This window comes from Hemibagrus wyckioides, linkage group LG07 (genome assembly GCF_019097595.1).
Source record: "Hemibagrus wyckioides isolate EC202008001 linkage group LG07, SWU_Hwy_1.0, whole genome shotgun sequence".
Classification (NCBI taxonomy): domain Eukaryota; kingdom Metazoa; phylum Chordata; class Actinopteri; order Siluriformes; family Bagridae; genus Hemibagrus; species Hemibagrus wyckioides.
The window spans coordinates 32,412,270-32,425,663 of NC_080716.1; the positions used below are offsets into that span (position 1 = coordinate 32,412,270).

At 41.3% G+C, this 13,394-nt stretch overlaps 1 protein-coding gene across 1 annotated transcript; it reads left to right on the forward strand.

Annotated features, from left to right (window-relative positions):
- Positions 1-1,088: 1,088 nt before the first annotated feature.
- Positions 1,089-13,230, forward strand: ccdc13 (coiled-coil domain containing 13). The gene is made up of 16 exons (XM_058393856.1): positions 1,089-1,160; positions 1,261-1,310; positions 1,804-2,172; positions 3,077-3,219; positions 3,370-3,444; positions 4,350-4,463; positions 4,561-4,665; positions 5,914-6,078; positions 6,248-6,424; positions 8,797-8,994; positions 9,142-9,215; positions 9,322-9,396; positions 10,453-10,584; positions 10,686-10,828; positions 10,921-11,008; positions 11,097-13,230. Exons 3-16 carry the CDS (start codon positions 1,806-1,808, stop codon positions 11,263-11,265), a joined length of 2,025 nt encoding a protein of 674 aa, XP_058249839.1. The 5' UTR covers positions 1,089-1,160; positions 1,261-1,310; positions 1,804-1,805; the 3' UTR covers positions 11,266-13,230.
- Positions 13,231-13,394: the final 164 nt, after the last annotated feature.

Below are 13,394 nucleotides of genomic sequence, written 5' to 3' on the forward strand. Positions count from 1 at the left end.
ATCACCAAAACACATCCACTTTGATAACAGACTTTTAGATGTAGACATCTTCATTATACAGACATTATAAATGTAAACACAGACACAGGAAAAGCTGTGGAATAAATAACACCAACAATTTACCGCTAAAGTTACAGCAATACATAAAGCAAATAAATCTTATAATAAACTACAGATGAAACAAAACATCTTATAAACATTTACATTCACTTATTCATTAGGTCAAACAGATTAAACACAAAGACAATAAAGTGCAATACATTAAATACACTCCTGACCTAGTGTCCTTCTTTCAGTCAGATGCTAAATCAACCATGGACAAAAATAGAAAAATAACAACTGAAACATCTTGAATTGACTTTAAAGTGCCTGAAGTTGTAATGAAGTCTGTGTAAGTCATCATGATCCTCACCTGTGACCAGGTGTGCTGATTAGTGATGTGTTGTTCATGAACGATTCGTTTATTTTGAACGAATCCTTAATATGACTCTCAGAGAGTGATTCGTTCATTTTGTATTGCCCAACATACAGGTTCTGTACGGGAAACATGATTAGTTCATCTCCCGAGTCGTTCGTTCATCACGTGACAGCCTCGTAGTCTTCAGCTGTGCAGTCTGCATGAAACAGAAATGAACTTTCATATACATTTATTTTTCAAATCAATTTCACTCACTTTATTAGTGACAGTATTTGTTATTATAAGTCCAAATCAATTTCCAGTTGATGTTCTGCTTTCTTTTAACCCAATTATTACAGCCAATTGATTTGTCATTATATTTTACATGTTTATTATTCCATATTATCTGCTCATGGGGGAAAAATTATGTTTGTATATGAGTCCAATATACAGCTCTGGAAAAAAACAAGAGCCCAATGAGTCCCGGATGAGACCGCAGACTCTGATTGGTCCTGAAAAAAACAACAAAAAAAAAACAGAACATATTAGATATATGTTTTATAAACTCTCATATCTTTGCATCTTTACATTTCCAAATTCGACGTATTTAAACGGGAAACAAATCTGAATTAAAATATATATTTTTTTAATTTTCTGGCTTGAATAATTTACTTCCGGTAACAGAGAAGGTAAACATCGTGTTGCGGCGTTGCCAGGGAAACGGGTTGGCAGGAGAACGCACGGGCCTCGAGGAAGAGAACAGGTATTGACGACTATCCGACGTTATTTAGCTATATAATCATTTTTAAAATAAATAAACTATTTCGAAACGCCTTTTCTGACTTGTTATTAACACTCTGCAGCACCTGACAGAACGTGCTTTGCTCTCGCGCCCTTCACACCGACCTGAACGGTAAGTTTTGATATCCTGTCGAGAATTTTTTAAAAACACCTCTATTCGCAATGATCCCGCCCTTCTACACTCTGATTGGCTAGAATGCCAAACTCACGACTAACTGACCAATCATAGTACCAGTACAGGAAGGCGGAAGTAGTACGAAAACGGTTGGGGGATAAAATATGAGATTTTGACGCGTGAACTATTATTTATTTATTTTTAAAATCATTTTACATTTTATTTCCTAATTGTGTTTCATTCAGAAATACATGAAATTGTACAGAAATATCTGGTATAATTTTTTTGTATAATTTCTGGCCTTTGCAGCTATTGTTCTTAGCTTTTAAATTATTGTTTTATTATAGTTTTGAATTATTATTATTAGTAGTAGTAGCATAAAGTTGAATCTAATCTAATGTTGAGGGTGCATCTGATGCTTGTTGTTGTTTATTGCTCTTCTTCTTTTTCTTCTTCTTCTCTCCTCCTCCTCCTCCTCCATCTCCTGCAGTCATGGAGGCTGATGAGGACAGGATGAAGGATCATCTGAGGCTCCAGTTTCAGGCGCTGCAGGAACAGCAGGTGCAGCGTCTTCAGGAGCGGCTAGAGAAAAAGAAACAGATCTCTTTTGAGACAGAAAAGGACGAGGTGAGCTCAAACGGGCAGAACAGTCTGGACCTGTCTGAGGACGAGGGAGACTCTGTGCTGGAGAGGTCAGAATCCAGCTCCAGACTGCTGAAGAAGGACAACCATCAACTCCAGGAGCAGGTCAGGGAGCTGCGGGATGAGAACGGACGACTCCATAAACTCCTGAGTGAAAAGGAGTTCGAGATCAAGTACCTGAAGAAGAAGAGGGAGGAGGACAGGCTGGCTTTAGTGGGTGAGGAGCTGAGAAAAAAATCACACTTTACACCACTAGGCTGGTCTTGTCCCGTTTAATCTACACACACAGTCATGTCTCCCCCTTGTGGCTCGAAGTGGTACATGCATCTGCTTGTAAACGTCTCACACTTTTATTTAAGATCTTTTAATTAGAAAATAATTAGAAAATAAATTTAATGCAATAAAACACTGTCTGTGGCCAAATGAAGGGAAAGTGAAGCTGCAGATTGTGTGTCTACTATTTCTTTTGTAATAAGAACTACAAGTTTATTACAGTGATTCAGTTCAGACTCCCTTGTCAATGACTCCTCATGTAATTCACTGAAATTTGTGAATGACTCCCCATGTGATTCACTGATATTTGTGAATGACTCTCCAAGTACATCGTTCATATCTGCAAGTGACTCCTCAAGTGATTCATTGATATTTGTAAATGACTCCATGTGATTCACTGATATTTGTGAATGACTCCCCATGTGATTCACTGATATTTCTATATGACTCTTCAGGTACTTCATTCATGTTTGTAAATGACTCCTCAAGTGATTTACTGATATTTGTAAATGGCTCCTCAGGTGATTCACTGAAAATTGTAAATGCCTGCTCAGGTGATTCACTGATGTTTGTAAATGACTCCTCAGGTGATTCATTGATATTTATAAATGACTCCTCAGGTGATTCACTGAAATTTGATATTTAAAAATCTGATATTCACTTACATTATGTATCCATAATGTACCCTGTACCTACACTTTCCATAGTGACTGAGTCCAATCTCAAACAGTTTAGTTCCTTTAATCTGAGAATGTTCAGGGAAAACAGGGACATTAGTGTTAACACAAAGCTTCAAAAACTACTCTTTGTACTTTTCAGTGTGATTCATGTGATTCTTCTGTCTGAAGGCACAGCAGGACTGGCAGGAGATGCAGCAGCAACCAAGATCGTGGAGCTTTCGAAGAAGAATCGGGAACTCTCAGTGGAAATGGAGAGAGAGAAATCCAAGAGCAAACAGCTGAACAACAGAGTGAGAGAGCTGGAGAGAGAGGTAAACACTCCCCTGAGGAGAGGAGAGATGAGAAATATATCAGTATGAACACATACCGTGATAAAGAAATTTCACATATATTCATATTTCAACTGTGTGTGTGTGTGTGTATGTACGTGTGTGTGTGTATATGTACGTGTGTGTGTGTAGCTGCAAGATACAGCAGTATTCAGTAATGGAGTGAAAGGAGACCACAAACTGGACGTTAGGAGCTCGCAGCAAGAGGTACTGCATCACTTTTGTAAACAACTCCTGAAGTGAGTCAGTTATATCTGTTATGATTTCTTCTGCAGTTCACACTTCTGTAAATGACTCCTATGGCTCACTTCTAATTGAATCTCTGAATAATTATTATTATTATATATTATTATATATATATAATTATTAATATATTATTATAAATGACTCCTTGGTCAGTTCACTTAGATTTATAAATGACTCCTTGGTCAGTTCACTTACATTAGTAAATGATTCCTTGGTCAGTTCACTTAGATTTATAAATGACTCCTTGGTCAGTTCACTTACATTTATAAATGACTCCTTGGTCAGTTCACTTAGATTTATAAATGACTCTTTAAATGGTTCACATAGATTAGTAAATGACTCCTTGGTCAGTTCACTTACATTTATAAATGACTCCTTGGTCAGTTCACTTACATTTATAAATGACTCCTTGGTCAGTTCACTTAGATTTATAAATGACTCCTTGGTCAGTTCACGTACATTAGTAAATGACTCCTTGGCCAGTTCACTTAGATTTATAAATGACTCCTTGGCCAGTTCACTTACATTAGTAAATGACTCTTAAAATAGTTCACGTACATTAGTAAATGACTCCTTGGTCAGTTCACTTACATTTATAAATGACTCCTTGGCCAGTTCACTTACATTTGTAAATGACTCCTTGGTCAGTTCACTTACATTTGTAAATGATCCCTTGGTCAGTTCACTTACATTTATAAATGACTCCTTGGTCAGTTCACTTACATTAGTAAATGACTCTTAAAATAGTTCACATACATTAGTAAATGACTCCTTGAACAAATCAGTCTGAGTACAATTTTTTGTTGGAGTTGCATTTGTAATTACCCAGTTACAGAGTAGTGTGTGTGTGTGTGTGTGTATATTAGGCCACTCCACTGGTGAAGTCTCTACAGGAGAAGCTGAACATGGCCCAGTTTAAAATGAGTGAATACCGCAACCAGATCCAGGCTGTCCGACAGGAGCTGAAGGTCGCACACAAGGTCAGTGCACTACTGACATTACACAATGTCTTTAATACTGAGGATGGACATAAAGTGTGTTCTTTAGCTTCTCTCTGTGTGTGTGTGTGTTCAACAGGTTCTGAGCAGTGAGGTCGGGGAGGATGTGTGTGTACAGCAGATCCTCAGTACTCCAGGAAGCTGGAGAGGAAGAGCGCAGCAGATCCTGGCCTTACAGAACCGAGTGAGTGTGACACACACACACACACACACACACACACAGGTCTTAGCAGATGTATCTGCTAAGAATAAGAATGCTCTCACTTCTATATATGGACTCAAAGACACGCCCACATCCACATACGAACTCATGATGATGCTGATGATGATGATGATGATGGTTATAGTCATAGTGATGATAGTGATAGTGATGATGGTGATGATGATGATGATGGTTATAGTGATAGTGATGATGGTGATGATGATGATGATGGTTATAATGATAGTGATGATGGTGATGATGATGATGGTTATAGTGATAGTGATGATGGTGATGGTGATGATGATGATGATGATGATGGTTATAGTGATAGTGATGATGGTGATGATGGTGATGATGATGATGATGATGATGGTTATAGTGATAGTGATGATGGTGATGATGGTGATGATGATGATGGTGGTTATAGTGATAGTGATGATGGTGATGATGGTGATGATGATGATGATGATGATGGTGGTTATAGTGATAGTGATGATGGTGATGTTGATGATGATGATGGTGATGATGATGATGTTAATGACCATGATGGTGATGATGATGGTGATGTTGATGATGGTGATGATGATGGTGTTGATGGTGATGATGATGATGGTGATGATGATGATGGTGATGATGATGGTGATGTTGATGATGATGATGGTGATGATGATGGTGATGTTGATGATGATGATGGTGATGATGATGATGATGTTAATGACCATGATGGTGATGTTGATGATGATGATGGTGATGATGATGATGATGTTAATGACCATGATGGTGATGATGATGGTGATGTTGATGATGATGATGGTGATGATGATGATGATGTTAATGACCATGATGGTGATGTTGATGATGATGATGGTGATGATGATGATGATGTTAATGACCATGATGGTGATGATGATGGTGATGATGATGGTGTTGATGGTGATGATGATGGTGTTGATGATGGTGATGATGATGGTGTTGATGGTGATGATGATGATGATGATGATGATGGTTATAGTGATGGTGATGATGGTGATGATGATGATGATGGTTATAGTGATGATGGTGATGATGGTGATGGTGGTTATAGTGATAGTGATGATGGTGATGTTGATGATGATGATGGTGATGATGATGATGATGTTAATGACCATGATGGTGATGATGATGGTGATGTTGATGATGGTGATGATGATGGTGTTGATGGTGATGATGATGATGGTGAATTTACTCCAGGTGAGAGACCTGGAACATCAGCTCAGCTCAGCGTCCAACAGACAGAAGCCGGGAGAGTTCAGCCCGGAGCAGAGCATGCTGGGAAAGGGAGTCCATCAGAGGAACCAGGACAAGAACCAGAGCTACATCCGCACCCTGGAGAGAGACAGGAAAGAGGCACTGGAGGTAACACACACACACACACACACACACACACACATATATATATATATAAATACTTATTTTCTGCCTTGTGAAAATACTAAAGCTCTGATATGGAGAGATCAGGACCAGGTGTAAGTGTGTAACCCGATGGGCTGTGTTAAACTGTCTGTGTGTGTGTGTGTGTGTGTAGAAGCTGAGTGTGGAGTATGAGCTCATAGTGAGTGAGCACGCTGAGGTGAAGAAGAAACTGGAGAGCAGCAAAGCAAGGAACCGCATCCTGAGTGCTGAGCTCAAAACCCTAAAAACTCAACTCTCCACACTGACTGAGAAGGGACAGCATGACAACGAGCTCATCGACGCACTGCTGGTGAGATACACACACACACACACACACATAGATACATACAGTATATACATACACACATGCACACACACATAGATACATACACATAGATACATACAGTATATACATACACACACACATGCACACTGATAATAAGTTCACTAACGCACTGCTGATACACACAAAACACACACACACACACACTGACAGTAAGCTCATCAGTGCACTGCTGGCACACACAAAATCGTATGCACACGTACAAATACACATGCACTCACACACACACACACACACATATACACACACACTATCAACTGAGCTAATCAAGGCTCTGCTGATGAGACACACACACACACACACGATCAACTGAGCTAACCAATGCACTGCTGATGAGACACACACACTATCAACTGAGCTCATTAATGCACTACTGGCTCACACACAAATGCACACACACACACACACACACACACAAATTCACACATATACAAATACACTGATAATGAGCTCACTAACATAATGCTGGTACACTACACACACACACACACAGTGTAGTTAATGCAGTGTTATTAAGTTATGGAGTCGGTTTTTAGAAATATTATCAGACTTAAATGTTCTGGTGTTTCAGAGCTGGGTTTCAAATTCAAAGTCAAGAAGCTTTATTGTCACTTCCCCCATATATAGCTGATGCAGTACACAGTAGTCATTGAGACACTGGAGACTTCTTCAGCACGGGGATGATGGCGGTGGACTTGAGGCACGTTGGGACGACGGCGCTGCTCAGGGAGATGTTGAAGATGTCAGTGAAGACATCTGCTAGCTGTTCTGCACATTCCCTGAGCACTATGCCAGGAATGTTGTCTGGTCCAGCAGTTTTCCGTGGGTTATCCCTGTGTATAGTTTTCCTCACTCCGGCCGTGGTGAGACAGAGCACCTGAACATGATGATGGTGATGATGATGATAATAGTGATGGTGATGATGGTGATTATGTGCCTCAAACCGAGTGTAGAAGTTGCTCAGCGTATCTGGAAGGGAGGTATCACTGTCACAGACATGAGGAGCTGTCCTGTAGATGGTGATGGACTGGATGCCTTGCCACATGTGCTGAGTGGATGGTGATTCTCTGGGAGTGTATTCCTCCAAGTTGATGGAGTCGCCGTTGGTTGCAGCCTCCCTGAACATATTCCAGACAGTGCACTCAAACACTTTGCCTCTCTGATGGCACGAGACAGCTTGGCCCGTTCCCAGTCTGAGTAGCCGAGGTGGGGGCGGGGCTCCACACGGTATGCTCAGGCTATGGGTTTAGTGTGTGATGTAGCTTAGATTTACAGTTAAAAGTCTTGCTTACTCTCTGTGTGTGTGTGTGTGTGTGTGTGTAACTGATTACAGTAGGTTTATTAACTGTTTCTCTTCGTTAATGGGGTTATTTAACCTCTGCTCTGAATACCTGAGTGTACCTTAATAGCTGTGACACCGTGTGCTAACGAGGACAGGAAGTGCTGCAGTGAGGTCCTGATTAAACAGGATCAGACAATAAAATCCATCGTCAGTGAAAATGATTTCATCGTCAAACCAGACACTACGGATTTTATTCTTTTTTTTTTTTTAAAGTGTGTGGAAAAAGAATGAAAAGAGAACATACAAAGGACTCGAGCTTGGCTCACTCCAAAAAAAGAAAATGGAGCTTTCAGAGATGAATGGACGGACCAGTATCTGCTCATTCTTCCCTCAGAAACTAACCTACTAAACCACTGGGTTTTATTCGCTCTGAAAAGCAGCAGTGTGAGAAAGCATTACGAAACAAAGCAGCTGCTCTCTCCAGCACAGTGCCACAGGAGGAGGTAAGAGCTGGGCCAAATGGACTGTAGAATAGACGGAGGAGAAAAAATATATATGTAAATATGAACAGAACATCTGAACCTTTTTCAGATAGATGCTCTTCATAGGAATTTTTGCTCATAAGCTCGTGTTTATGAAGTAGGTATCAGCTTGTGTATCAGATTTTAATTCAATCCTCCTGGTGTTGAACACTGATTCCTTCCTTTCAGCACTTTATTTGTTCCGGGTTGTAGCTGTGTTCCACCCCAGAGACTAATAAATCTCGTCTTGAATGTGGAGAGCGAGCGGTTTATTAAACACATTCCAGTGGGAAGAGATTCGGATCTGTAATTGCCTTGTGGATGTAGTGTTTCACACACAACTGTAAGATTCCATCATTCTTCACTACAGTTATCAAGCTGCTGTGTGAGTTTGTAACAATTCTGAGCGTTTAGTAATTTGCTAGGGATTACATTAGACACACACACACACACACACACACACACGAACATGTGCTTTTTTGTATTTGGGTTAAGTGTGTGTGTGTGTGTGTGTGTGTGTGTGTGTGTGTGTGTAGAAGCAGCAGGCTCAGCTCCAGGCTGTGTTGAGTCGTCTGGGTCAGAAAGAGGGGCAGCGTGATGATGCAGACCACAAGCTGGACACACAGGAGGCTCAGAGACACAATGACCTGATCACACAACTCAAACTGATAGTGAAAGAGAGAGAGGAGAAAGTCCAAGAGCTCGAGCGGGAAATCCAGCAGCTCACACACACCGTAAACACACACACACTTCACTTTACACTTCCCATAAACACATTCTCAAATGTGGTGACCGCCCAGGGCGTGGTCATTTATTTACCTCAGAGATTTACAGAGGTAACTGGAATAAAGAGGTGAAATATGGCTGTTGTGTTTCTACAGAAACTGGCAACAAGACACACAGAGGTGAAAATTAGCCACGCCCACCTGATGGACAGAGAGGAAGGAGACAGAAGGTCCACACACATACACATACACATACACACACACACACACACACACACACAGTTTACTGGCTGTGATTATTTAAAATCATATTGTTTTTTCCTCACTGCCTTGCAGGTCAGTCTCAAAAATGGGACACAGACTCGTTGAGTCGGCTCTGACGCTGTCTCCTGGAGACCACACTGATCTCAGGTCAGTTACTAAAGTCATTACTCCAACTGGATCCACTAATGAGTTTAGATAAATAACATTTGCATGATCTCAGCTGTAACCTGCCCCCTTGCTCATGTTTTTATGGAAGTTTGTTCAGTTGTGTGTATGTTTGTAGTCCAGCTGTTACAGTAGTTTCTGCTTACTGTGTTTATGATGGACTCCAAATGATACAGTAGAGCTGAGGTGACGGAAACACCTCCAGAGACAAGAAACCCTGAGAGGAATCATTATAAACACTGAGAGTGGGATTATAAATCATTATAAACACTGAGAGTGGGATTATAAATCATTATAAACACCGAGAGTGGGATTATAAATCATTATAAACACAGAGAGTGGGATTATAAATCATTATAAACACAGAGAGTGTGATTATAAATCATTATAAACACCGAGAGTGTGATTATAAATCATTATAAACACAGAGAGTGGGATTATAAATCATTATAAACACAGAGAGTGTGATTATAAATCATTATAAACACAGAGAGTGGGATTATAAATCATTATAAACACCGAGAGTGGGATTATAAATCATTATAAACACCGAGAGTGGGATTATAAATCATTATAAACACCGAGAGTGGGATTATAAATCATTATAAACACAGAGAGTGGGATTATAAATCATTATAAACACAGAGAGTGGGATTATAAATCATTATAAACACAGAGAGTGGGATTATAAATCATTATAAACACTGAGAGTGGGATTATAAATCATTATAAACACCGAGAGTGGGATTATAAATCATTATAAACACTGAGAGTGGGATTATAGATCATTACTCTTCTAGAACTGTGGACTAAATGGTCAAACATGAAGTCTGTCCTGTTGAAGTTATCAATTGGTCACTATATCGTATCAAGTGCAGTCCAAAGCCCTCATTATGGTGTGTGGTTCTATGTGGTTCTGTGTATCTCGAGGCTCAAGCAGCTCCTGTAGGCATGTGCTGTGTTTACAGTGGTCATGGTCCTCATTATAGCTCGACTCTGATGCTTGTTGGTCAGTGTACGTTTTGTGTATTGACCCAGAGATCGCTCGGAGGTCCGGTGCTCCTCATGCGCCGCTCTGCAGGTTCAGTGTTCAGAGTTTAAAGCTCTGTGTCAGGCAGCTAACGTGGAGAGAGACCGACTGCTGGAGCTGACTAAAGTCCAACAGAGGAGGTTTGAAGAAAAATATTTACATAATTATTCTCTTTTTATTTGCCCTCCTGAAGTCACACAGAGGTCAGACTTTGTTTGATGCATTATTTTTTTTCATCTAGAGAATCCGAGGCCATTCAGAAGAGTGCAGACACCGAGCAGAAGCTTCGGGATGAACGTCGCCGCTGTGTGTTTCTGGAGCAGCAGCTGGAGAGACTCAAGTTAGACTCTGAGAAAGCCCAAAGAGTCAACCGCAGCAGGACAGGTACACCATGGACAGGTGGATCTTCACCACAGGACAGGAGTGAGGTCAATACAGCTGTATGGAAGTGTTTATGTGGTTTGTGTTCAATGCAGGGAGCTTAAATGTGTCTGAGAAACAGGACAGCAGTCTTTCACCCCGAAGAGCCATGGAGTCAGCGCAGATCAGTGACCTCAGCACACGGTCAGTCCTACTTTCTATTGTTTCTTCAGCTAGCATTCATTTTATTTGCAGTATCTGAAGCTAAATTGGCCTCCCTGTGTTGCTGTAGACTTGCTGCCCAGCAGGAGGAGCTGGAGGTTCTGAGGTCATCTCTGGAACAAGTTTTGCAGGCTAAAGAGGAGGACCTGCAGCTCTACAGCACCATGATCAGCCAGGTCAAGCAAGTCTTCCTCCAGGCTCTGCGGCAACACAAACAGAGCTTGAAACAGGAAACGTAGCGCAGGAGTCTTCCCTTTCATCACATCCGGACTCCTGCAGAATCAAAGCATTGCAGATTCAAAGACTAGCAATCTGAGGGGCCAGGGTTTTAGCATCTAGGCTCCAAATATCTGAAATCTTTACCCGGATTTAGAGTAGAGTTTCTGGAACCTCAGCCTACTAGATCTTCCCCCAAGTAACAAAAACATGAGCCTCATGGTCTCAGATGTCAGGATTCAGGTTCTAGGTCCTAGTCTCCAGTTTCCATATTGGCCAAATCCAGTCTACAAATCCCAGACCTTCATCAAAATGGCCTAATCTCGAATTCTGAAGCTTAGTCCCAAGACCTGAGATCTTAGCCTGTCGGTCATGGAAGCCTCCAAACATCAGACTTTAATCTTTAAGTTCAAGATATTAGTGTCTGTTAGGCTCCTTATCATGGATTTTAGCTTTCAGGCCACACCATGTTGTTGTGCTCCATGTTAGCTACTATATCCTCATAATCCTTAGCATTTTTATTAGATCTTAGTTTCCAAATCTTTATCTTCAGGCCATATGCTGTAGATTCCACTTCCCAGATGTTAAGCCTTTTAGCTTTAGATTTTAGCCTCCAGACCCCAGATCGTGGTCTCCTGTGTCTCACCAGGGTCGTGGATTTCCATCTCTCTGTGTCTGGAAGCTGAAGGTCCTAATAGATTTAGTGCTAATCTTAACAAACCCGTGCTAATCCTGACGGAATAATTGATCAGATACGGACGAGGCAGAGACAAGACGTCAATATGGCTGCCATCCTGAGCCAATAGGAGCTGCGGAGAAAACCGAGAGCTTTGTTTAAATTAATGTCACTTAAGTTAGAAAAGCTTGTTTGTTTTTCTGCTAACTGAAATAAAAAGTGTAGTTCTGGAGCAGACGGATTCCGCTTGACCGAGTGAAAATAAAAACCGTCTCCGTATATAAATCAAGGTAAAATAATATTGAATATTTTCTGAATATTTTTACACTTTACTGGCCCTGTCCTTTCTGACGCACGTTGCACATCATCAGCGTTTGGCTCCAGCGTGCTGTAAATCAGAACGACAAACAAAACTCTAGAAAAAAAATGTAAGAAAACATCCTGGCTTTCGCGTCCAGCCGAGCCTCTGCGGTCCCCGAGCTTGTTTTCTCCGGCTCGCGCCATCCTTGTGAAGCAGTGTAGAGTGTGTTTAACACTCCTCACACTCCTGGGACTGGTATGGAGCTGCAGTTTCTCCACCTTCTCGCACGCTTCTCTGCTCAGACGCTCCAGCCGGCTTCCCTCCCCACAGAGACACCACGCCTAATTTAAGTTCATCGTCGTTTTTTTTCATCTTCCTGGAACCCGGAGAGGCTTCGGCGTGAAAACATCCAAAAAGAACGGGCCTCTTATTCATCTATGCTCCACAGAAAGCTGCCTGTGTGTGTGTGTGTGTGAGTGAGTGACGTTTTTTTGGCCTGGAGGTGATCCATGCGCCTTCACCCGGGAGCTTCATTCCCCGCCGTAAGCAATCAGCCGTCGCTTCTAATTAGCAGCCATCCCTCCGTCTTTAGCATGATTACACTCGACCGCGTGGCAGCGTGACGCTCACAACAACGTTTCATCTGCTTTATTTTGTTACGCTGGAAACAAAAGCATCATTTTTTTTTTTGTCTCGAGTTTACTGAAGGATAAAAGCCTGATTCCTTCTTTCAGCACGGTTTCTGAATACAGGGCGTGAGTGAGAAATATAACACAACTAGACACGTGACTTAAACCTAAACGTGAGGTAATGTGATAATGCGATTACTGTTTCCACTCAGAATGTTTTATTCCTCTGACAACACTGCAACTTATCTCTTTAACGTCTGAAGGAGTGAGTCCCTGTGTGTTATAGCAGCCATAAACAGTCTTCTCTTTACTCACTAAAATAATCACAGCTTGTCATGTTATTGAGAAACTGTAAAGAAACTCCTCCGTCTTACAGTTACACCTCTGACACTGGAGACTCCTTCCAGCATGTGGTTTTTCTTCTGAACCTGGTTATCACCCTACACGTCCCTGTGAACACGCGGTCGCTATAGAAACGAGTGCGTTAATATAATCCTGCGACTTGCAGCTGCACTATTTCACGTTTTCTTCTTCCTTTCTTCCTCC

Bases quoted from the DNA above. Each gene is read 5' to 3' on its own strand.
- ccdc13 (XM_058393856.1), top strand. From the start codon at position 1,806: ATGGAGGCTGATGAGGACAGGATGAAGGATCATCTGAGGCTCCAGTTT. The intron at 9,216-9,321 runs GTCCACACACAT...ACTGCCTTGCAG, and splicing joins AGAGAGGAAGGAGACAGAAG to GTCAGTCTCAAAAATGGGAC. The intron at 10,829-10,920 runs GTACACCATGGA...TGTTCAATGCAG, and splicing joins AGTCAACCGCAGCAGGACAG to GGAGCTTAAATGTGTCTGAG.